Source organism: Camelus bactrianus, chromosome 30 (assembly GCF_048773025.1).
Source record: "Camelus bactrianus isolate YW-2024 breed Bactrian camel chromosome 30, ASM4877302v1, whole genome shotgun sequence".
In the NCBI taxonomy this organism is placed as follows: Eukaryota; Metazoa; Chordata; class Mammalia; order Artiodactyla; family Camelidae; genus Camelus; species Camelus bactrianus.
Window position 1 is genome coordinate 24,723,361 of NC_133568.1, and position 26,260 is coordinate 24,749,620.

At 40.8% G+C, this 26,260-nt stretch overlaps 1 protein-coding gene across 5 annotated transcripts in view; it reads right to left on the reverse strand.

Annotated features, from left to right (window-relative positions):
* Positions 1–26,260, reverse strand: part of RTTN (rotatin) — a 122,467-nt gene that overhangs the window by 89,592 nt on the left and 6,615 nt on the right. Inside the window, exons 1-11 of one of the 5 annotated variants that reach the window (XM_045510656.2) lie at positions 23,683–23,940; positions 23,183–23,370; positions 22,176–22,353; positions 20,455–20,544; positions 18,333–18,423; positions 16,900–17,014; positions 15,804–15,954; positions 12,928–13,093; positions 10,823–11,004; positions 8,406–8,521; positions 77–247 (exon numbers count right to left, since the gene is read on the reverse strand). In XM_045510656.2, coding sequence (XP_045366612.1) covers positions 77–247; positions 8,406–8,521; positions 10,823–11,004; positions 12,928–13,093; positions 15,804–15,954; positions 16,900–17,014; positions 18,333–18,423; positions 20,455–20,544; positions 22,176–22,353; positions 23,183–23,370; positions 23,683–23,728 — 1,494 coding nt within the window. In that variant the 5' untranslated portion in view covers positions 23,729–23,940. Of the gene's footprint in view, positions 1–76; positions 248–8,405; positions 8,522–10,822; positions 11,005–12,927; positions 13,094–15,803; positions 15,955–16,899; positions 17,015–18,332; positions 18,424–20,454; positions 20,545–22,175; positions 22,354–23,182; positions 23,371–23,682; positions 23,950–26,260 lie in introns of those variants that run through there. The other 4 variants (XM_010947094.3, XM_045510668.2, XM_074355447.1 and 1 more) reach the window with 4 other exon arrangements.

Sequence of the window (26,260 nt, forward strand, 5' to 3'; positions counted from 1 at the left end):
GTGAAATGATCAGAATGATCAGAACACTGACTGTAATGCTCAGTGAACTACAAACAAGCCTCACTACCTGCCTTACCTTTTCAGCAGGGAGAAGCGTCTGCAGCAGTCGGACTGCAAACAGCGAGATGCCGACAAAGGCCATTCTGTGGTGCACCAGCACGGCCTCTGGCTGTTCCAAACTGACGCTGCTTTTATGGTAGCACATGGTGTCTCCAAGGGACCCCAGCACCACGAGCAGTTTCTCTTTCTGCAAATATGTGAATGCAAAACAGAGGAAAACAATCAATTTTAGGGGCCAGTATGCAAATGTCATGGAGAACAATATAAAATGTTACAAATGCTGTAAAACGTCTCCATAAGAATAACCAATACATACTAAGATACTTACAAAGGTAGGAAAGAATGATAAACACACCTAAATTTTTTTAAAAGCTAACAATTTTCAAGTATTTAATATGATGAATACTAGCTAATAATAAATTAAAAAATAAAACACAAAAACTAATGAACTACAAATTCCTCCTAGTTTCTAATGCTTAATGTTCCAACTTTGAAAAATGCATGTAAATTTCTCATCCAGTATTTATCGGATTTACTGTATGCTTAACACGGTGGCAGGTATATGGGGGGAAAAAATGCATCAATACAAGAGACATGATTTCTGCCCTCAAACTGATCCCAAAGTTACTAAAGAAGTGAAACAGGGAAAATCAAATAATTAAAAAACAGTGAAATATTAAATTGCATACACTCTCTCTCTTCGAGTAATAAGGTTTTTTCAGAGCAAATGTTCTGCCATCATAAATTTCTAGATAGATTACTAAATTAAAAAGAAGTTTTATCTTTTAATTTGAAAGGCATGCCTAAAATATGAAGTAAACGCTAAAATAGTAGAGCAAGTGGCACATCCTGACAACACAGACCAAAATATATCCCAGATATGCTGACGTGGGCAGCATCAGTAAGACGGTGGGACAAAAAAGCACTGGAGTTCTCACTCTTAACTTTCCATGGAAGATACATGAAAATGAAAATGAGAAGTAACCGGTAAAAACCTAATTTTTGTCAGAAATTTTTTCATTCAAGAATAAATATATGAGGAACAAAACTAAAAGGTATGGGGCCCATAAAACTTACACAAAGTAGCAAAGCCACAAGGAGATACACTTCATACCCATTAGGATGGCTAGTATCAAAAATGAGAGAAAATAAAAATGTTGACAAGGATGTGGAGAAACTGGAACACCAGTACACTGATGGTGAGAACGTAAATGGTACCGTCACTGTGGGAACAGTACAGCAGTTCCTCAGAAAAACTAAACATGGAATTACCACTTGATCCAGCAGTGTCCCTTCTGGGCATGTGCCCAAAAGAACAGAAAGCAGGGATTTCAAACACCTATTTGTACATCAGTGCTCACAGCACATTCATCACAATAGCCAAAAGGCAGAAACGTGTCTCTCGACAGATGAATGGATAAACAGAACATAGTAGGTGGTATATATACAATGAAATATTATTCAGCCTTAAAAAGGAATAATATTCCAACACGTGATACAGCTGGATAAGCCTCGGAAACATTATGTTAAGTAAAATTAGCCAGATACAAAAAGACAAATACTGTATGATTCCTTTATATAAGGTAACTAAAATATTCAAATCCATAAAGAAAGAAGGTAAAATACTGGTTATCAGGCACTGGGGCAGGGAGGGTGGGGAGTTACTGTTCAGCAGGGATGGAGTTTCACTCTGCGATGACAAAACTAACCATTTGATCACAAAAAAAAGTCAACATATATTTAAGACTATATTCTCCGAGCCCAAGAAAATAAAACCAAAAATAAATTAAAAATTTCAAACCAAAAGTAGGGCCACCCCTACAAAATTAACACAGAAAAACTCACTAGCCCTTATACTACTAACCACTGGTCTAGAGAAAACAAATTAGAAACACAGTGACAGTCTTACTATACGGACAGGCAATTCCTCCACACAGCACTTCTCCATTAGATAATGCTTTTATATACCTACAAACAACATATCTCTGTTATTCAAGACGAACTTTGACAATTACAACTTAAAATCAGTGAGCATTTAAGATCGAAGTATTGTAGCAAAGTCTATTCACTTGCAAAATTGTTTCAAATAACCTTGCTAATTCTAATGATGAACTGAAGAACTTCTCAAAATAGTATAAAAAGGAAGCACTATAAGAATCAGTCTTGCAGCCTTCACTATTTCCAACATTTCTTCCAAGCCAAAAAATAAAAGCGTTTTTGTTTCAATGTTCAAAGGAAAGAAAGAATTTTAAGGTGATACTACCTGGGCCACAGCTTTAATCTGTGGGCCAAAGGCCTTTAACCAACTGTGAAGTGGTTGAGGCAGGGAAAAAACCAAGCCAGTTTTCAGAGGATTTTCAAAGCTTTTACAAAATCACAGAAGTAAAGTATCAGAGGAGCAGAATATTCTAAATATTCCCAATGAAACAGAAGTCATAGTACAAACAGAATTTCCCCACTATCTGCACCACATAAAACAGGTTTTGGATTCTGTAAAACATCTGAAATAAGTGACTAGCAGCTCTGCCCCAGATGCTTCCAGCCTCACACTCCCCACTCCCCGTCCGCACAGCAGCCAAGCACTGTTCCACATGCAAATGTCACCAGGCCCTTCTATGTTTAAGAGCGAGCTCACCCTGCCTTCAGAATGATGGTCAAACTCCTCAGCACCACGTCAAACGCTTTCTAGGAGCAGACCCCAACCAAGCCCGCCAGCCTCTCTCCCACCACGTCCACCTCACCACGTTACGTTCCAGTGGCTTGCAGTCCTCCCAGCAGTCCTACCCTTGACCACCAGTCACACTACCCTGTCATTCTCTTCCCCTCTGCCAGATATAAAACCCGAACTCTACTTTCTTAGACAAATCGTAGTCATACTTTAAGACTCAGCTCAATCATGATCTACAAAAAGCCCTCCCTGAGATTCCCAGCTTGGGAGTGTTTTCAAAGCACCCTTTGCACATGAGAAGATGTCAACATTACCAATCAGAGAAATGCAAATCAAAACAACGAGATAATCACCTCACGCCTATCAGAAGGGCTATCAACAAAAAGACCACAAATGCAAATGTTGGCGAGGATATGGAGAAAAGGGGAACCTTGTACCCTCCTAGCAAGAACATAAGTTGATGCAGCCATGGTAGGTATATATGAAGAAAATGAAAACATCAATTTAAAAAGATCATGCATCTCAATGTTCATAGCAGCATTACTTACAACAGCCAAGAGATGGAAACAACCTAAATGTCCAACAACAAGTGAGTGTATAAAGATGATGTAGCGCATATGTGTACACACACACACACTGGAGTATTACTCAGCCATAAATAATGTGACAACATGGATGGACTTAGAGGGTATTATGCTAAGTAAAATAAGTCAGACAGAGAAGACAAATACTGTATGATTTTACTTATATTTGGAATCAAAAAAACAAAACAAATGAACAAACTTAACAAAACAGAAACAGGCTCATAGATACAAAGGAAAAAACAGGTGGTTGCCAGTGGGGAAGAAGGTAGGGGAATGAGTGAAATAGGTGAGACGTGGGGATGAAATGTACAGCTTAGGGAACATAGCCAATTTTTCTTTTAAAGTATCTATCTCCCACAAAAGTAAAGAGAATTGCTGCTTATTCATCTTGTTCCCCCAGTGTCCAGCATATAAGGGAATCAAAGAATGTCTGGTGAACTAAAATTACTGTCTCTAGACTGGTGGGCAGCAGTAGAGAAACCATATGATAATTAGATATCCCACTCATCCAATTATAAATTCACCATCTGGCTCAATTACCCTTCCTGAGCCCTTACTGGATACCAAGCCCTTCTCTCTAGAATCTTTCACAATCCTCTCAACCTCACTCAAACTTCAACCAGCAATTCTTCCAACATGTCTGGAAATCTAAGTTACCAGCTCACAGCAGGTCTGATGGGAATTTAGAAGTAATGAGTCCTAAAGAAGGAGAAGACTCCTTTTCATGACACTGAATGAGACAGCAGTGGCAGAGAGAAGGAAGGCCAAAAGTGAACAGAAGACAGCCCCAGGAGTCTGGCGTTATCTGGCATGAGGAGAAGACCCTTACTCTGTGGACCTGAATTACCATGTGAGTAAGGAAAACATAGACAATTTCATACGTAGACAAAGAAGGGATGGCATACTTCAGGTCAACCTATTATTAAGTACTTATCAATGAATTTTTCATTTTAACAAAATATAATAATTTCAGTGAAAATACTTTCTCTTTTATTTACTTGAGTGAAATAAAAATAATCAATTTGGGGAGAAAAAATTTCTTTGACTATGCTTACACAAACTGAGTTATGGAATTCAGATATGAATGCTGTTAGCACTATTTGGAAAGATCTAGAGAACTGATTATATGCCCTCAGGTGTTTAATTACTGATTTGGTAAACATTTATTATTCTGTTTCTTTAATGATACAACAAAAACACTGCTTCTGCTTTCTTTTTAAACTTGGCAAATATAGGGACATTAAGAAATTTTACTTAATTGTCTGTTTCTATTAATATATAGCCAGAGGAATGAGCTTTTCCTAGGAAGCATTTATTCTTTCAAATAAGTAAGTCAAATATAATTTCAAGCAGTACTGTTTCATTTAACATTTCTAACATACCAATCAGCACTTAACAGATTTAACCTTTAAAGTAAAAATAATTCATTGAATCATAAAAGATCAGCAGCCAAAAGTTAAAAGTGAATGACTAACTTTTACAGATAAATGTTCTAGCCAAGAAAATTTAAGCTAATTTAAGAAGCAACTGATAAAACATTCTTCACACTTCTAAGGAAAAACTCACTTGTTGAAAACCTTCTATGTGTTAAAATTTTCTAAAAGTACTACAAAATAGTGTGAGAACCTTAAAGACTAACAAAAAACTAAGATTAAGAACTATTACCCCTATTTTGTAAATAAAGAAATTGAAGGACTCAAAACAATACATTGGTATCTATTGTAAAAGATTTGTTTCTCTTTTCAAGAGGTTTGTGATTTTTTTTTTAATTGGGAAAGTTTTTCACACATGGGTATTGGTATTAAGTAAACACCAGGATTGTATTTATTTTTTCTGTTCTAACCTCTATACACATGGATTTCAGGCAGCCTTTAACAAAGTTTAATAAAACAAAGATCTAGGTCAAAATAACATTCAAAGGAAAAAACTGGTAACTATGAGAGTCAATGTATGTTTTTCAACTAATAAATTTTACTTCCAATTCCCTGACAAGGCAAGGAAAAAAAGGAAAAAAGAGGCATAAGTTACCAATTTACATTAACAAAAAAAAATATTAACACTAGTTCATCAAGGAAAGCAAACTCATCGGATGATCATTTCAAAATAAAAGATATAAAATGACAAATGACTTACAGTATACTGAAATGTAAAAAAGGGTATGTTTCCAATTACACGGAGACATACTCTTGTCGGTTCACAGATCTCTTACATATTATGTTGTAATGTAACATTCCTGAGGCTCCTGCTCACGTGTTGACTACTTGTGCAAAATATTACTTATCAAAACACTTCAAAAAGAAAAATACATAATGCCATACTTTCCAAAATTATCTTCCCGACTGAAATACAAATAGCAAAGAACAAGGCATCCAGCAATGAAATGAACTACATCTGAATGCAACAACATGGCTGTATCTCAAAGTAATCACACTGAAAGAAATGAGACAAAAAAGCACACAAACGATGAGTATGTATAAAATTCTAGAAAAGGCAAACGAATCTGTGTCATGGGTCTATCCATATGTCCACATGTATCGAAAAAACTTTAAAAAGCGTGTGTAGTTTATTACATGTCAACTGAACTTCAATAAAACTGTTAAATACCCACATATATATTCACACACACATACAGATGAATAAACAGTAAGAAATGTGCAAAATCTATATGAGGAAAATACTTCTTAAATTCAAAAATGTAGACTTCAAAAATTAGGAAGATACAGCATGTTTTTCCCAAGGTGTGGAGAGAATTTTTTCTAACTATGATTCAAAATCCAGAACCAGTTTTTAAAAAAGAAAGAGACCGAAAAATCCAGCTACATAAAAATAAATAAATCAATACAAGCTTTTGCATGGTCAAAGCATCATTAGAGCCAATAAACAGAAAAACAACCTAACTGTGGAAAGAGTTACAATATTTCAGAAAGCCAATGTCCTTAATACATAAAGAGATCTTAAAAAGCAAGAAAAAGGAACAGAAGGCCAATGACCACAGAAAAAAATGGATAAAAGCATGGACAGGTTACAGTAAAAGAAATGAAAATTGCCCTTAAAGCTACAGAAAGATACTCAACTTTACTTACAGAGAAGTGAGAATTAACACTATATTGACAAACCGTATCTTGCTTATCAGAGTGGCAAAAATCTGAGGTTTGACTATAAACCCAGCTGGTGAGTCTGTCAGAGAAAACCTATTCTATTAAACTGCTGGTGAGTGAATGAAATCGTATAGCTACATGAGAGAAGATGACAATATCTACAATTAAAAATATATTTACTTTTTAATACAGCAAATCCCACTTAAAGAAGCTTATCCTAGACACACTTATACAATTATGAAACGAAATGCACATTATTCACTTCACATAATTTTTGTTAGCAATTATGTCCATCAGTAGGCAACTGAGAGAATAAGAAAACAATGAAGCACGTGCAGCCTAGAAACAAGAATGAAGATCTTCACACATGAACACGGAAGAATCTCCATGCCCACATTTACAACCATCCATCCACACAGAACGCATTTTCTTCCAGTTTTATTGAGTCATAATTGACATACAACTCTGTAAGTTTAAGGATCACAGCATAATGATTTGACTTACATACATCATGAAATGATTATCCCATTAAGTTTAGTGAACATCCATCATCCCATATAGAAACAAAATTAGAGAAGTAGAAAAAAAATTTTTTCTGTGTGATGAGAACTCTTAGGATTTACTCTCTTGGTACCCTTCATATACAACACACAGCAGTGTTAATTAAATTTATCATACTCTACATTACATCCCTACTACTTATTTGTCTTACAAGTGGAAGTTTGTACCTTTTGACTACCTTCACTCAATTTCCCCTCTCCCGACTCCCCACCTCTGGTAAGCACAAACCTGATCTTTTTTTTCCTATGAGTTTGTTTGTTTGTTTTTGAAGTATAACTAACTGACAACACTATGTTAGTCTCTGTTACATAACATAGTGATTCAGTATTTCTGTCCATAATGATCACCATCGTAAGTCTAGGTACCATACAGGATGAATCTTAAGTTGTAAAAATGAGGTGTGAAACTGCACATGATACACCATTTTTGTAAGATGTGCAAGGGGGAATAAGAGTCTACATGCTAATTCACTTACATTTGCAAAAACTAAAATAAAAATGGAAAAAATAAACCAGAAAACAGGATGGCAGAGAGACAACTCTGAGTTACATTTTTATGAAGAAAAAACAATTCCCAAAAATGAAAACAGGAAGGGAGTGGGAGAGGATAAACTGGGAGTTCGAGATTCGCAGATACTAACTACTATATATAAACTAAACAAGTTTCTACTATACAGCACAGGGAACTATATTCAATATCTTATAGCAACCTATCATGAAAGAGTATGAAAATGAGTATCTGTAGGTATATGTATGACTGAAACTTTGATGCTGTACACCAGAAACTGACACGCTGTACACTGACTATACTTAGTTAAAAAAAAAAGAAAACAAATTAAAACAAATCTAATCATATACTGAATTGGGAACAGAGGAAAGAATTATTTCATGTGACTTTGAGGCACAGAATCCTGGCTGTATATTCTTAGTGCGATTTAGTCTAAGTCAAGAAGAGTGGCCAGGAAACCCTGAACATTATTAGCTACCAACCACAGTGACACTGATGGTGCTGTTCTGAAATTACCTGACGTAACTGAAGGTTAAAGCTAACGAACAATTACGTTGATGCTGCTGAGACTTTATGAGAACGACAAAGTAAAACAAGAAACACAACGTTAAACTCGGAGGAAACAGCAATCTGAATTCATACATTTTTTTCAATACAGATTCCCTAGTTCTATTACAGAAAGGAAATAATGGTACCATAGTAACTGCAAGCAGCCCCAATGGCCTGCTTTGGGTCTTGATATACATTCCCCCACTAAAAGGAACCAGAATCCCCAGACTAGGCAGAACATAAGCCCGAGATCTACTGTGTCTAAGAGAAAGAAAGCTTTCAAAGACTAATGGGACAATGAAACCGGCTTAAGAGGACCAAAATAAAATAAAACACTAACATTATTACCCAGAGCCCAAGGAAAATACTGGTTCTCACCACATCTATAGCAAAAAGGCTGCTGTCATCCCAGACGTCTGCTGAAATCGCTTCGCCGGTCAGCACCAGGTCCTCAGCAAGCAGCTCCAGAACCCGTATCACCACCTCCCTACTACCTAGGAATGCAAATGGGAGAGAGAGGAGGAAAAAACGTTAACCTTCAAATAAAGCGGAATATCATACGGCTCGATCTGCCATGCCCCCAAATTCTTATATCTCTTTTTATTTTTTTGATGTTTTTAGAATTGTTGAAAGAGATGAACAGGGGAGTCACGATCTATAATCACCATTACAGACTTCTGTTTGATCATAAAACTATTAACCTACAAAAAGTCAAATGTGCTCGTAAGTGGGAAAGATACTCGGGAAGAGAATAACAGTAATTTAGAAGCACTGTGAGACAGACTGAAACAACTTCACATTCAGAGCCCATTTGTGTTACACGCAACATGGGACAGAGCGCGGGCGGGCTGAGAAGTCGCACTCTGATCATTCCCTCCTTAGGCCCAGAAGGCTTACAGCAGGACTAGAAGTTCCCCGCACAGGAGCTGCCTGGGGAGGAAGCTGAGCCGGGACTGGAGGGACAAACGTCCATGCTGGTGTTTGTTAAAGAATCGTCAAGAATTCCTTCTGAAACAGGTTCTCCAGCCTATACTCACCTTAAACTCTTAAAAAACATTCCAGAAGAAACTGTGCTGCCAGAGTCACACCCACCTGAGCAATACCCTTTCCCCACAGAGACAGAAAAGCGCAGGAATCCCACCACCCGTGACTCTAAGTGAGCGGAATATTCCACCAAGGCCTTTCTGTCCCACATGCCAAAGGTCAACTTCTAATGAATAAAAACAAAACAAACTACCAGATCATGAGGGTCTAGATTAATTGTTTCATTAGAGCAGCTGGAGCAAAGGCTCTTAGAAATCTCTTATGATATTGAACAATTACAAATTATGCAATAATTTACCACAAAAGGGCAGGAGAACATTTAAAATTTTTTATGTACTAAGATACAGCTTTATAATTATCAATGTGACTTTTTCTAGCAAATTAAGGAAAGGTTAAATGCAAAATCATTAAATCGAAAACCATTCTCCTCAGTGTGCCACGCAGACAAACACATACACTTGCTGCCTAAGTTCAGATCTTCCTTCACTTCGCGTCACTAGCACGTGAAAGAATATGCACTCCTAACTCCCAGAAGCAGTTACTCAGTCAGCGAGAAGGTAACGTGTACCGTTTTCCTCAGGGTGAGAAAACGGCTGATGTTCCCACACCTCCCCCCACCGCCTGCTTTCTTCCCACCACTTCCAGGCGGGGCAAAAAGGAGCCACAGGACTGGTAGCACCATTCGCACGGGATGTATTTTTCACTCAGCCAGCATAAACCAAAAACAGCAAAGCTTGTTCATCTTGTATTTACATCTTGACAAGTTTATCAATTACTTAAAATGTATATATTTAGAGAATAAAAGATCATTATTTATTCCAAATCTTTACCTTGCAAAATGCAAAGCGCATGGACTTCGGCCTCAGAACTGTGGCTCAAGTCTCTGTTCTCAGCTCTTTGATTTTGGCTAAGTTTCTAAACCCCTCTACGTCTCAGCCTCCTCACTGCACAGCGGGGAGAAAGGCGGTACCTTCCACTAACGGACGGGGAAAACGGGCTGGTGTGAGCGGGGCACGAAATACTGCGCACGAAACCAGGTCGCTGCGGCAGCCGAGCACGGCGGGGCTCAACGCCAGGTAAGCGACGTGTGACCGCTGGACTGCGCCGGACCTCAGCCGTGCTGCTGTCACTGCTCGCTCTCAACTAAAGTCACAACCGCCGCCCAGCGCACACTGCAGCACATCTTTGCAGTTACCCAGCGCATTCGAGGGAAAATGTAACTCCAAACTGGGTTTTTTGAGTCATTTAATTTCATTTTTTAAGGAAAAGAAATTACTGTAAAGGTAAGAATCCAGTTTGGGGTCTGTTTTGGTTTTTAACGTGTTTCATAGCTCAAGTAAAAAGTGGGAACAGTGAAGAACTGAAAGCAACTCAAAAATGTCTAAAAAGCAAAAGCCAAAGATTTTTTCTAACGGTCTATTCATGCCGGTCCCGCCTCTCTGACTCCAGCTGCACTGTTTTTTTCAGCGCTTACCTTTAAAACGGCCACACAGAAGCGGAAGCCTGTACAATAAAGGGCCAGAAACGGAAGGGGATACTCTACCTGAACGGCGCTCCACGACAGCACGTGTCACTCAGAGACAATAAAGACCTTCCTAAGTCCTTATGGGTTTGTATCCCAAAAGATGAGAAAATACAGATTTTAAAGGTCCTAACACAGAAAGTGAAACGCAGAAAACTGAGAGTCTTAGAAAACAGACAAAACAAATACACATTATATAAAAAGAACCCCAACTTCAAGAACCACCAACCTGTCCTCAAGAGCGGAACGGCCGACTCCAGAATGCAGACGCAGAGCTGGGGCAGACTGAGCTGCCGGAACCACAGCTCGAGCGCGTCGGCGGCCTCCAGCTCCGGCAGGTCCAGGTGCGCCACGTCCAGCGCGGAGTGGACAGACAGCCTGGAGTTGACGTGGGCGTGGCCGCTGCTTCCGCTGTAAATCAAACAAGCGATGATAATCCTTGAATATGGCAACAGCTCACAGACGGATTTACTGCCTCTCTGCTGCCCAGCATGTTAGAAGCCTCACGTTGGACACAACTGTATGGCTCCACAAAACAATTTTGGCCAGGTTTTAGCAACCTTGATGCATTTATGGTATTTCATCCCATAAAGATGGCTCAAAATTGTAAATGAAACCAGAAATGCATTTATATTTTGCTTTCAAATTGATGTGTCTCTAAATGTGTCAAAATTCTTATAGCAACAGTCAATATTAGCACTGATAACCCATTCATTTCTAAAGGAAAGCAGGCAAATTCATAGCAAAGTTCTTCTGTAACTTATAAAGGCGAAACAAAATGGTTCATATGGTTTCCTAGATTTTCTGTGATTTTCACCAAATGTTCTATGTGAGCCAATGTTAGCAACTGAAGAGTGCTAGAAAAATGCCAGGAAAACATGAGAAGTGGATTACTCTATTTAGTACATTCAACATCACATGATTTTGAAAATGCACCCAAAAACAGAACATCCCATCTTTTTGGCTTTCTTTAAAAAAATTCTCCCTGTGGGGTGGGTACCACAGAAAGGCCTGAACTTCACACTACAAAGCACCTCAGAAGGTTGACTTCTGATGCTATTTGCAATTGAAGATGAACCACAGAGACGCACTAATGCTACTGAACATGTAAAACTCCCAAATTTTAAGACATGTTTTGTCATTTCTTCAATCTCAATATACCAAGCATCCCAAAATATGGAAATGAGCTGGGCTTCTCTCAAACTCTGAAAGGGCCCTGGAGGACGTTCCCTCAGGAAGGAAGACACACGAGTGTGCAGCCCACGAGACGCAGCGCAGAGAACAAGGGAGAAAGGCTGTGCAGGAGGACAGCGAAAACCACACATGATCCACACCCGCCAGCTGCCCTCTACGGACGAGGCACCAAGGCTCTCAGACCATCCTGTCCAAACACCTGTCCTGCTCTTTACCATCTGTACAGGCTGGGGTTAGGCTCACAGCCTCGGCAAACCTCAGGCTCTTCTGTAAAATGATGATAATAGCAGCACCAGCTATTACAGGAGTGTTATCAAGACCAGGGAGACGCGGCTCATGAAGCACGTGGCGTAACACCCAGCACACAGCCGGCGAGCGCCAGTGCAAGCCCGCAGCAGCAGCAGGAGCATGCCAGCAACAAGGGCTTGTCTTACTGAGCGCTTAGCAGAACGACACTGAACACTAAAGAAAAGACTAACGGGTTTTTAAGATGCTTGTAGCATAAGAATGAGGTAACGTACAAACACCATGCGAATCCCTTCAAGAAAACTTGATATATAAAAATCTTTCTTTATACAAGTAAATAAGTAAAATATCATAAACTGTGCACCTTGAAGGGGACTGTTTTCTAGGTTCTCCAGTCATTCCCGCTAATAGTAAACACTGATGCGTTTAAATTATGATTAAACTTACAAAAATGGGTTTAAAATACCAAAATGCATCCAGCATTTAAAACTGTGCTTTTAAACCAGATCACATTTCATTTGTGGCTGGTAAAAATGACTGAATGGGTCAGAATCACTATTCTTTTTTTAATGAAACAGAAATGAACAAAAAATATAGTTCACTGTGTAACATATAGAATTAGAGTACTACCTTGTGAACATTCTGTTCCAGTGGACACACACAGACAGATGCACACACACGCACACACAGAGGATACGTCTGTGTACTGAGTACTCAGTTGCAATGTAGTATTTACTTCTTACTGGGGTCATGGTCAAAAAAGTATGAGGGTCACTGGTTTAACACGAGGCCGGTATCTGTGCTAATGTTTTAAAAGACGAGACAAGAGAGAAAAATGATCTCCCTCTAAAATTAAAACACACACACAAGGTAGCCTGGCTTTTCTACAGTCACCTAGAGGACACTGCGTCCCAGTCCTGGCCGTCTCCTCTGGGCCGCTGGCCTGTGCGTCCAACCACGGAAGGCCGAGGGCTGCTGCCTCCAGGAGAAGGATTCTGGGAGTGATGAGGAACTCTTGCTTCTTGACAGTAAGACAAAGAAGAATTTTGGGAAACTGTATCTGGGGAAGAAAAAGAATAAAATTATTCCTCAGGAGAGGCAGATTACTGATTACGTCATATTTGTCATACTTCAAAACAAAAAAATTAACAAAATTAAGATAGAAGAAATGTTTCTGTGGGGTAAAAATAAAAGTAAAGGTCAATCTTTCTACAGCTACTCCCTTAGCACATTTAGGTTTATATCTAACTGATCTAATTATTTGGAATCTTCTAGCCAACGCTGCTCACTTACAACATTAGCGACCAAATCATGCACTCTCTTGCTTAAAATCCTCCGAGAAACTCTACCTCAAACCATGGGCAAAAATTAACTCAAAATGGATCAATAACCTAAACATGAGTTAAAACCATAAAGCTCTTAGCAGAAAACACAGGGATGAATCTTCATGACCTTGGATGTGGCACTGAATTCTTAGACATGATGACGAAAAACACGGGCAACCAAGGAAAACATAGATAAACTGGGCTACATCAAAATTTAAAACTTCCATGTATCAAAGGACATTATCAAGAAAATGACAACCTACAGAATGGGAGAAAATATTTGCAAATCAAGTATAGACACTTCCCCAAAGAAGACACACAAATGGCCAATAAGCATATGAAAAATCACCAGAGAATCACTAGCCATTAATCAGCAGTCACTAGGGAAATGCAAATCAAAACCACAATGAGATACCACCTCACACCTACTAGGATAAATATGATTTAAAAAAAGAAAAAAAGTGTTGGAGACAACATGGAGAAACTGGAAGCCTCATACACTGCTGGTGGGAATGTAAAATGGTACAGTCACTGCGCAAAATATTTTGGCAGCTCCTCAGAAGGCTAAACATAGAGTTACCATATGGCCCAGCAGTTCCACTCTGGGGTATATACACAAAAGAACTGAAAACCGGGGAGAAAATGGAACAGATATGCCAATGTTCACAAAAGCATTAATCATGACAGCCAAAAGGTGGGAACACCCCCCATGACCATCCACAGATGAATGAATAAGCAAAATGTGGGGTACACATACAAGGGAATATTACTCAGCCATAAAAAGGAATGAAGGTCTGACACCTGCTACCATGTGGATGAACCTTGAAAACATTATGCTAAGTGAAATAAGCCAGACAAATACTGTACAATTCCACTTACATGAGCCATCTAGACAGAGAATAGATTAGAGATCACCAGGGCAGAGGGAAGGGGAAATGGTGAGAACTGATTAATGGTCACAGAGTTTCCATTCAGGATGGTGAAAAGGGTTTGGAAACAGATAATGGTGATGATTGCACAACAGCATGAATATAATCAATGCCACCAAACTGCATGTTTAAAAAAGATTTATAACGGCATATTTTATGTTATATATATCTTTACTGTAATTTTTTTAAAGAATGAGGTAAAGTAAAGGCATTTTGCAGAGGGAAGAACAGTAACAACTCTCCAAGAGCTTTCCACTGCACCTCAAAGAAAATAAAAAACCTCACCAAGATCTCCAAGTGTCAGTACCTGCTGGGCCCAGGCCACCTCTCTGAGCTCACCTCATTCTGCTCTCTGCACCCCCACTGTGTTGACCACACTCCACTCTCACCAGCCTGATTTCTGCTCTTCAAGCATATCACCCCCATGCCCGAGGCCTCTCACCTTCCTGGACCACTCCTGCTGCAGCTCTTCAAGTAGATGGTTCCTTCCTCCTCTCGGAGGCCTTCCCTGACCATGCCCTCCAAGCAGCCACGTGCTGGTCACGTCCAGTCACATCATCCTTCCCACTCCCTTTGAGCACGTCTTATCTGAAAACCGGTTTGTTCCCTACCTGTCCCAGCCCTCTACAATAGCAGCTCCTAAGAACTGGGACCTGACCTGTTTTGTTCAGTGTTATACCCCCAGACAAGACATTGGTTTGCATACAGCAAGTGGTAAGTAAATATTTATTTAATACATGAATAAGTCTTCCCACTTACCAACTATTTTTATCAACATTATAATTCTTTTTCTGATGAAATACGGGGCACCCACAAGTCCTCAAGAATGTTAATGAAGACATGAATACACGTGTCCTGAGAGCTACAATAAAGCTAACATGAAGCATAAATATTCAAGTAGCACAGAATCAGTGGCACTCGACTATGAAGCATGATGACAAATCACAGTAATTTAATACTCGACTTTCAAGGCACATTGTCTGAGTGCACAGAAACCCTAAATTGTAAAAATGCTGCTTTGACAAGGCCAGCTTAGTCCTCTATTTGACCATTAGGTGTTGCTTTTCCCCTGAAAAGTCTGGCACTGCTATCCTATAATACTCTGCCTACATCACAAGCTGCATAAAAATAGTATCCATAAAATATGAGTATCCATAAAATAGGTATTTTTCAGACCAAACAATTTACTAACACAACATATAACTTGCCAAAATGCCCAAAGTCCTACGTGAATAGTGGGACTCAGAAGCCTGGCCCTGGCTCCCAGCGACACTCTGCACACAGGGGAGAGAAACACCTTGCACTCGTCTCCTCTCAAGAAAGACAGGGTGTCATCATGAGCGCATCTATCATTCACAGTTTGTTTTCGAAGATTATAATTTGATTATGCTTAGGAATGGGGAGTTTATGTTGTGAAAATGTACATCCGGTAAGCCCTGACAGCAGGTGTGGTGGGGAGTTCACGGAAGAGTCTACAAACACTGCCAGTGACCAGTGAATAAACAAACATAAATACCCTGTTTACTAGAGAAGAAATGTGGATCTCGGTGAAAGTTAAGTCTGTTTCTTAAGCACACGCAGAGCTGCTGCAGGCAGGACACTGCCTGCAATGCCAGGCGATGTTTTCCGTCTCCTCCAAAGGCCAGTTTCAACAGAGATAAAAGGCTCTGAAATAAAGAAGAGCGATGAAAATGATCAAGAGAACAAAGCGCTCGACTTCAAAGAAGGATGTGGAGCTTAAGTGAGGTTAAATGAATAATCAAAAGAATAGTGATAAGTTGCCAAATACTTATAAGACATAAGAAACAGAACCGGGCAGAAATGACTCCGCATAATGCAAGAAGACGGGTCAAAGTAAGACAAAATTTAAACAGACTCGTCAGTGCTTCTCCTATCTGAACTCTTGTTAGTTGAATACCTATCCTGAAGAACACAGGAATTACTCCCCATTTGGGACATTAAGTTACATAGTACCTTTAAAAAAAAAAAAAAGACTTTTTCATCTCTAACAGCTAAGTCATTTTGCATGTTCTGATAATTAGCAGCTTTTCCTCTGCTATCACTCACAGCTGGGACAGTAGGTTTTAACAGCTGCCACTCATCAGCACCCGTCTCAGCCCTGTGGCTGTGGAACACGGGGGCCGAGCCTTACCAGACGCTGGGGACACGCCACAACCCCAGCCCGGGGGCCCGGTCTCCCTACTCCACACACGTGCAATGAACCGCACTGCAGGGAATCCATCTGCACTGCTCACCTCTACCACATTCCCGCAGCGCCTGGCACCGAGCCTTAACACCCAGAAACTCAGAGTGATGCTACTCTTACTATTAAGAAGGGTCACTGCTGCCCAACCTCGGTTTCCTAAGTCTGTTCTCCCCTCTAAGTGATCCATAAACAGCCAAACTGGACTTCATATGTCAAGTGAGATGACCTCCTACCAGAAGAACCACCATCCAAATGAGTTAGAGAACAAGTGGTCTGAATAGCCGGAGTTCATCATTTCAACATGGCAGTACCAGTTTCCTCCCCGTGGACTCCTACTTGGCAAAATGTGTTTCATTGCAAAAAATTCTCTATTTCAAAATCTAAAACCATTACAGAGGAAACTCACCTGAACAATTTTTGGCCTCTGAAGGAAAATCTCCGCAGGAAAATCTTGCATGATAACATCTTTCAATAGCTCACAGGTGTTCCAGATTAAAGTGTGGTTACTACTTCTTAAAGAGCTACAACATATATAAAATACAGCATTATACCTATATCAGATTCTAAGTGACCTAGTGGCATAATGACTCTATTCACCAGCCTTCAGGTCTCAGCTGAGACATCACTTCCCCTGGGAAGCCTTCCCAGATCTCTCCCCTAATCAATGAACAGCCCCAGACTGGGCGTTGCTCACGCGCCCATAATCTGTGCTTTGGTAATGGTCTGTTGACTTAGCAGCCCCACCAGACCCTCCTCAAGAGCAGGGGCTACGCAGCACCCGCCACACCACCGCGTGCCCAGAGATGATTGCGATGCCCGGAAATGAGATCAGCGGAATGTGCTGAATGAATCAGGAGATAAGACAGAGGAAATGACAGTAAGTACAGAACTCAGTTCTAAGAATTAGATTCCTCACTGCCCCTCCCTACTTGATGTGAACCAAGCGGGTACTCCTCTCTTGTCCCACAGAGAGGACACCCCTCAACTTCTCCCTGGACACTTGCCGTCCTGGGGATGAGGCAGTTGTTCACCTCTCACCCCAAGAAGCCAAACCCCATCTCCCAAGCCAGCTCCAGTCCACCCCTCCCCATCCGTAGGCGTGCACCAGAGACCATCGCTCTCCCTCAGCCACCGACTCAGAGCTGACACACAAAACCACTCCCGCCCCTCCCCCGCGCCTGCCACGTCCCAGGAGAACATACTGATGTTGCCTCAGAAGCGCCATCAGCAGAAGTCATTCATGCACACACGCTTGTATCTGGCCTAACTTTGTAAGTTGGTCTTTATTTTTCAGATCCTCACCAAAAAAAGGCAGCCAACTCATTTGTTGTGACACTCACTGAAACTGAGTTTCAGCAAAAAGTGAAAGTAGACATTAAAACACCCTCCAAACTTCTAAATATCAGCTATCTACGTTTGGGGGTAACAACCAAATAAAATACATAAGATCAGATCAGATCAGTGGTCCTCAGCCATCTCCTAACAGAACCTATGTTTCAAAATATACTGCCTACTAAAAAGGCTGCACTTATGCTTAATTTTTCCATTTTTATTCACTAAATGCATAATCAACGGCCAGCAAGTCTATTCTGGTCAATAAGAGATGACTCATGTCACTAAGGAGTGCACAGGGTTCCAAGCACAAAAAAGGAACTGTGGTGTGAAGCCTGATTAAAGGCAAACAGGAACTTCCTGGCTTGCTTCTGACATACTGAAGATCATTCACATATTCCCTTTAATCACAGCAATCTAGTAACTCTTCTTCCTGGAGAAAACGTATAGTAATAATACAGTATAAACACCACATGCCAAAGCACCTGAGACACACCGGCACTGTACCTTTCATTAGAGGAGAGAACATGCCTGTCGGCTGTGGTCAAGGAGAGCCAAGGGAAGGAGGAGAACTTCAAACACTTCACAGTCCGGTGTGCTGTTAAGGGAAGAGCAACAGCTGAGGCATCGAAGCAGATAACGTTGACAGGTTCGCAATGTTAAGAGCAAGTCCCCAGATAAAATTCCAGCTTACAGAACCCTAAAATATACCAAAAAGATCAGCTACAAATTTATTCCCTCACAGAATAAATAACAGGTCTCTCTTTTCATAATTTGAACAGGACTCACATCTTATCAGAAGGGCGTTAAACACAAACCAATATTGAATGACATTTAGATTATCAATTAAATTTGTTTTACGCTGTGGCTGACCAGGACATAGAGCTTAAACTTGAAAGGAACTGGCATTTGATCTTTAATTGTAAAAATGTAAAATGATATAAATGTAATCATATACTATATTTAATTAGTCATGTTCAAATATCCTAAACAGTGTTAGAGGTTTAAACTTCTTTGAAGATGACTTGACGACCATAAGGGTAAAGATCAAGTATCAGTGCTCAAACAAGATTAAAGAAATCTGAGAAACCAAAGCAGTTTTAAACTGCCTTACTTCAAATTATTTTTAAACAGATCTCATAGTGTACAAGTTAAAGTGGTAACACTGAGAAACAGGACCTACATAAGCCCTTCCAAATGGCAAAGTCCTCCTGCCAAACGCTTCGAAAAGAGCATGGAATCATTAAACTCAGATAACAGTATTATTAAATTCCCAAACACAGCACAGTTGCTTCTTTCCAAAGTGCTAACATAAAAGCAGGGTGTACTTTCTAAGGGAAAAGCAAGAGGTGAGTGGAGGGAAGGACAGGCTTACACTGTACACACAAAGATGTGTCCAAAATAAGCCACACCATCCATCCAGACTGCAACTCACACAAAAATGCGTTACCATCTCAATCTTCCTGAGTCTTTTCAACAGCCTCATTCAATTACCCACCATTCCCAGCCCCGGAGATACTCCCTTCAGATGTCTCCCATTAGCACTCAAGCCTCTCAGTCGTAAACACAAGGAACTACTGTCTCAACACCGAGGACCCCTATACGCCTAGTAAAACTTTTCCAGAAAGGAAAGTAAAGTATTTTAACAGCTGCACAAGTTTTCTGTTCTTTCTTATGCTGTACTCAACTTGAGAATTTCTACGAAGTCTTTTTAATAACAGAGGGCTTCCAAACCGAGTTACATTGAATACTTGACACCTGCAGATATACCCTTGGGACCAACCTTTTCATTTCAACTACGCAGGCAATACAACGGGAAGTGCACGCTTACTTTCCTGCGCCCTGTGCCGCCTAGTACAAAGGTGTTATCCATTCGAAGCCCCAGTGTCCTCATCAGTTAAAGGGGGATACTGGTAATAAACCAGTCTCCCTGGGACTCCACGAGGATTCATTCATCCTTTCAGAAAAGACACACTGAGTGCCCAGTGGCCCTGTTCTGCACAGCCACACTGGACAAAGCAGTGTTTGCAGCTGTCGTTAAGTTTACAAAGAGATGGACAAACACAAAGCAAATTAATACAGAATTTAATAAATACATATGGGAAGAAAACCAAATATAGAGAGTGATCACCAGCTAGAGTCCTCAGGAAGGTCTCTTTGAGGAGGTGGCACGTGAGCAGAGACCAGCCACAGCCAGACACAAAAAGACCTAGGTGAGATTCCAGAGAGAGGCTCTAAATCAGAACTCTACTCAAGTGAGTACTGGGATAAAGATAACTGAATAAACAAAGATGATCCTGAGTCTGGCTTGAGAAACGGGGTGGACAGCACCACTCAGTGAGCAGGACAGTAAACGTGGTGACAGGCACGGTGCCCAGCACAGGCCTGACAAGGACTTCAACATGCGGCAAGCGCCACCTGCGCCGCTCCCACCCATCTAGACAGCTGCTCCAACGCGGTGAGAAGGCCATCAAGTTCTACCGCTCAGACTCCATGTCCTAAACTAAGCTGAGGAGACATTCAGTTTGGTGCTGGAACACTCACGTCTGACCACAGTATGTCTTCACAACTATAAGGAAAAGTACATTAATTTCCAATTTACCAGATCAGCTTCCCTACAAATACACACCCATGGGTCGTGGAGGGTCCTCCATCCGCTGGAAATTACTTTTGTCCTGAGGAAAATACCCCGTTGAGGTTTCAGGTTGTTGTGGCAATTCTGAAAAGAAAATATATATGACTGTGTTATTGACACACTATTTGCTGAAAGTGAAACTTGCTCTTTTCAAATAGATGGTTTCTCTAAGTGTTAGAATCATTTTAAACAATAGAAAAATAACCCAGTTTTGTTTCTCTGAATAGTGTGTCTTCCTAAAGAGGATAAAAAATATGAATACTGAGTCAATTTCGAATTTAGTTTTTCTTCCCCCCTCTCCTTTACGGTTAAGTAGTTACAATTATTTGCTAGCATGAAAACATCCACAATGTAAATAATGTTACAAGCTATTTATTCAAGGACTGCTCATCTCTGCTTTTGAGTCCATTTCTCTTCCCTCTTTTACTCAATATAGTTCCTGATCACTTCAATTTTCATTAATGTTTTTTAAGAAAAAGTTGTCAAAAGCAAGAGTCAAGCATTATCTTTCAGTACCTCTGGCGACTCCCCATCACAGACATTTCCTGCAGTTCAGATGTAATGAAATAGAGAAGCAAGGAAAGGCCAAAACTGCATCTCGTAATTTTCTGTTTGAAGTTTTCATGCCAGTAGTTCCTGATACTAATTCAGAGAACTAAAAATTAACCCTAGACCAGACCTCTAACCTCACCCGCAAGGAACTAGGTTGAAAATTCATGACTTTAGATTCTACTTTATTTGCTATGGCTTAGACAGAAACTGTAAAATACGGTGTTAAAAATCACTGTCACACGGGAACTCGACACATGGTAGCTGCCACTGCTGCTCTAGTTAACAGCAGGACCGACGGTGGCGGTCGTGCCCATGGCCGTGAAGCACTGGTATACAGAAACAACAAGGTCTAACCGGGAGCAAAAACACGTCTTTTTATACTTTTATCACTCACTTATAAATTTCATGAGCAATTTTTTTTCTTCAAATCAATTCAAATGCTTTCCATGAGCAGGGCACTAGACTGGCTATCAAACAAGAACAAGTAACAGCAGCAAACAAGGCTTCTGTGCTTAATAGATGCCAGGCCCTGCGCTGAGCACCGTCCAGACATCATCTCATTAATCCTCACAAAACTTCTATAAGATTTCTTGCTTATTGTCCCAGTTTTTGAGAGAGAAAACTAAAGCCTGTCAGGATTAAGCCCCTGGGCCAAGGTAACGCAACTAGTGGAAGAACTGGGGCTTAAACCTACGTCTTTTTGACTCTGACGTCAGCCAGTATACCACGTGCAGCCCTTTTTGATTGGAACCCGTAACAAAACCATGAGCCAGCGCAGCATCATCACACCCCTGTATGAGGAACCCAGCCCAAAAAGGCAAGTATCAAACATTCAGAACACAGTCGGGCACAAAATAATGAGTGCTCGATGAAAATTTGTTATTATTTTAAAAACTAATCTGTCAAACTAGTCTCACAAAAAAGAAAATCACTTGCATCTTTTATGCCCCTTGACCAAAAACAGCCAGGATACACATGTACCCTCTCTAAAACACGAGAGGAAGGGAATTAAGGTCAAATTCATGTACATTAACGCAGGAAAAATAGGTTGCAGGGGAGTGTTCTTTTTTTTTTTTTAATCTAAGGACCATTAACCATTAGGACCAGTATATTTATATTTTAACAGATTGATTGATTTCATCAGGTTGATTTCAAAGAGTTACCAGTTTGACTGGTTTGGTAAGATGCAGAATATAGTTCAGGAACTTCCGAGGGAAGAATAAAAAGTCCATCTAGAATGCCATCAATTTCAGCCTGTAGATTCGGCTCCACATTAGAACGAAGTTTAGATAAGAATTCGACTGCACCAAGATCGACCAAATGCTGGACTGCTGGGGGATACTGAAATAAGAAGAGAGGCATCTTGAGAATAATGATGAATATTAAAATCCCTAGACTTTATTTTACAGCAATCAAAACATGAAATTATTTTTGGAGTACCAGATGTTCCTTTTTTAAAACATAAATCTTGCAATGATGTACATAAGACATAGATTTATGGAGACACACATAAAACATTTAATAACACTTACGAGAGAAAAGCCGAGACAATGAACACTAGAAGCGCACACTATCAATTCCTACTTTTCTTTATTAAATTGATTACTTCTCTCCACTGGCACTCACTCTGTCCTCTCCTACCTCCAACCAGTCGACAGATGCCAAAGTATTAAGTATGCCCTGCGACTGCGAAGTGATTTAGTTTGGAAAAGTTAAACTAGCACTTTGGTATCTGACCCTGACAACCAACTACTCTCAGGACAGACTGAGAAACAAATCTGAAAAACAGACACGAGAAAAACAATTTAACATATTTGTACTCTTTATTATATTTGTAACATTATCTTTAAATGTGTCTTTTTATACAAACACATCTAATTTTTAACAGAACATAAGGGAAAACAGAATGACAAACATTAACCTCTAAAGAGGATTCCAAAATTCAGAACATAACCTGAAGTCAGAAGTTTTGTTACTTCAGAGCACAGTAGAGACAATGTTGAGATTCAACATCACAAATCAAAGGAGGATGCGCATTATATACCCAGATGAATTAAAACTGAACATCTCCAGTTGTTTTTTTAATCTTAAAAATTTAAATTTTCAACAAATGTTACAATTAAATGACTACGAAACACCGCCCGTTTACTTTATTTTAAAATGATCCTACCTTAACCAATCTGTTCAACAGGCTCAGAACCTCTTCTTTCATTGGAACAGACGGGAAATTGAACCATTCCAGCAAATGGAGAAAAAGTAGCCTCTCCTGAACTAGATCAGCACAGTAGATTAAGTTGTGCTCAATCTTGCAGAGAATATTCTTGAGAGCGCGTTCCCTGATCTCGGCCAGCTGATGACCTGTCAGAGAAGTACAGCACAGAGCTCTTTCCCGACTGCAGTGGGACCCCACAGGGAATTTACCCTATAACTTCGTTATTTACGCTGGGGGCGAGCGCGGGGTGAAAAAGGAAAAAAGGAAATAAAGCAGCAAGCGGCCGGCGCACTGAGGCCGCCAACGGCGGAGTTCACGCCGAGTCCGAGGTGGGTCCCCGGGAGCTGCCCTGCCGAAGCCCGCACGAGAAAGGGAGCCGTCGCAAGGTGGCCCGGCCATTCTCAGCAAGTGGCCACGACAGAGGGGCGCCCCGGGCGAGGGGCAGCTCAGACCGTTACCGAGTTTCCTGATGAGCCCCGCCAAGACCATCCCGTCCGGCTCCATCAGTCGCCGCCGGAGAATTAAACTGCCGCGCCACAGCGTCCGGCCACAGTTACTGTCCCCCGAGAAACCCGGCCGGTCGGAAGGCGAGTTCCGCAACGCTTGAGCGAAGGACCCAATGAGTGAGAGGCGTTCCGCGAGCTGCTTCTGGCCCCGGAACCACCAGAGAAGCTTACAGTCTCTCTGTAATTACTACTACGCAGCTCCTAGGCAGCAGTCTCCTTCGTAGGAACTGGGAAGAATGCGGAGGCAAGCAGGGCTAGAACCCGCTCTGGCCGCCGTGCACGCCGGGAGTTGTAGTCTTCGCCCTCTCGTGCTCCCCTCCCGGAATTCCGGCCCCGCCACCGCGGCCGCCCGCCTGGGGTTCCGGCGTTCAAGCGCGGGCGGCGGCGCGGGCTGCAGAGGCGGCGCGGAAGCCTCGCCTGGTCCTGCATCCTCCCCGTTCGAGGGGTTCGTTTCTGACTCTACTAGTCTGAATTCTCAGCTCCCGAAACTTCACAACTTAGAATGCAGGGTTTTGTTAGGATTACCCTCTCCGCTCCACCCCTACCATTTCTAAATGATTTACCTTTAATCGTGAAAAGTACCTGCAAAGTCAAGCAACGGCCTTGGATACCTAAATTCAGAGTAAACAAGCCGCAAAAAGAATGGGGGAGTCGGAGGGGTGGGCAAGGGATACGTGAACAGAAGAGGAAAGGGGGGCTGTAGAAAGAAAAAGGTATGGGAAGGGGCTTGAATTTGTATTTGAATGCCACTTAAGTTGACTTTTGCACTGTGATCGATCTGAAGTAATAGGGGGGAAAAAAACCAAAACCTAAGCAATGGTAAAAGCAACGACAGCAAAACTAGATTTGTAAAATGATTTGCATTTTAGAGAACGTTTTATCTCACTGATCTTTTCAATTTTCCTGGGAAAGGAATGTCAAGGGAGCAATTCCCATTCCTATTTCGCAAAAAGAAAAGGTGGGGAGGGGGGACTTAAAATCTGAGAAGTACCTGGCCCACGGCCACATCAAACGACCCGACCTTCTGTTTCTTTGTCCCATTCATAGGACCTTGCAGCCTCTACATGTGTGTAGGTAAAAGACAGAATGGTGACATTTGAACTGGACCTTGAAGGATAAATAGTTTGCCTGGCAAAGAAATGGAGTAAAGGAATTTCTACCAACGAAAACAGTATATGCAAAGGCAGGAATTCAGAGTCTGTCAAAGTCAAGGAAAACGTGAAAGTCTAGGTGGCCAAATTACCTCTGGGAGGAAGAGAAAGAAGGGGAAGGCGCAGCCAACATGCTGGTTAATCTCCATTTAGCCCTCAGGTGGCTCCTCCCCACTGTGCCAGCCTCTGTGTGTAACTGACTCGTACAGATGAAAAGGCTGCACCACCCAGGCTCCCTGGCCCTCCAGCATCCAGTTGGCTATGGCCAATGGGAGACACCAGCAGGAAATGAGAAAAGGGGAGGAAAGAGAGTACGGATATTTAACCAAGACTTCACTAGCCCATACCTAAACCTCCCTGGCGAAGACTGTAATGGTGGCTGTATTCCTCAACCCTAGGGCAAGAGCTCCTGATGGATGGTGTGCCAAATGGACCAAAAAATGGAAACCATGGAGGCACTAACACCAGCTGAGAAGTATCTGTAGTTACCCAGGCATGAAGGTTTTAGTTGTGGATTTGAAGTGTCAAGGTCAAAATACACAAAGCAATACAGAGGAATAAGAGAAATAATTTTTCAGTGATATTTCTAAGATGAACAGTCTTAGATGATAAGAAACAGGCTGTCAGTGGGTAAGGCGTGTTGATACTGTGGGAGAAAAATAATTTAAACCAGCATTTTGTAAGTAAAAATGGGGGGGTGTCAAATTATGAAATTGTATTGTTTATGTTCCTTTGTTTTCCAGCTCTTATTGTTACTGTTGAGCATATATTGCTGTTATAATTAGACAAAAATCATTAAGTCCTGCTTATTACATGCAAAGAAATTATCATTTTCTTATTGGACTGAATACTGATTTGCCAATTTTTCCTCAAAGAATCAACCTTCAATTTACTAAATCTACTGTTAAAAAAAAACACATATTCTAATTTATTAACTGTACTTCTATTTAATATCAGTTACTTTCTCCTTCCTTTAGGTTTGTTCCTTTCCTAACTTCTTGAGCTAAAGGTTTTGTTGCTTTGTTTTTATTTCTTTTTTAGTTATAGTGTATTTTAAGTCCATGAATCTGCATCTAAGAAAAGCTTTAATCACATATCATAAATTCAGATTTATAATATTCTAGCCATTATTATTCTCAACCATCCTGAAACTACTATTTTGGTATTTCCTGTTTGACCCAAGGTCTATTTAGAAGGTTTTTAATTGCTGCTTTATTGCATATACTTTAGTTATTAATTTCTACTTCTTTACATTCCAGTCAACAACTGGGGCTTTTGCAATTTTGCACTTCAAGAACAAATATTTTAAGTGGTGCCTGAGTACTTGAAAAAATGAGCAATAGATACCTGTGTGGGTATAGGGAAAACTGTATGTGTAC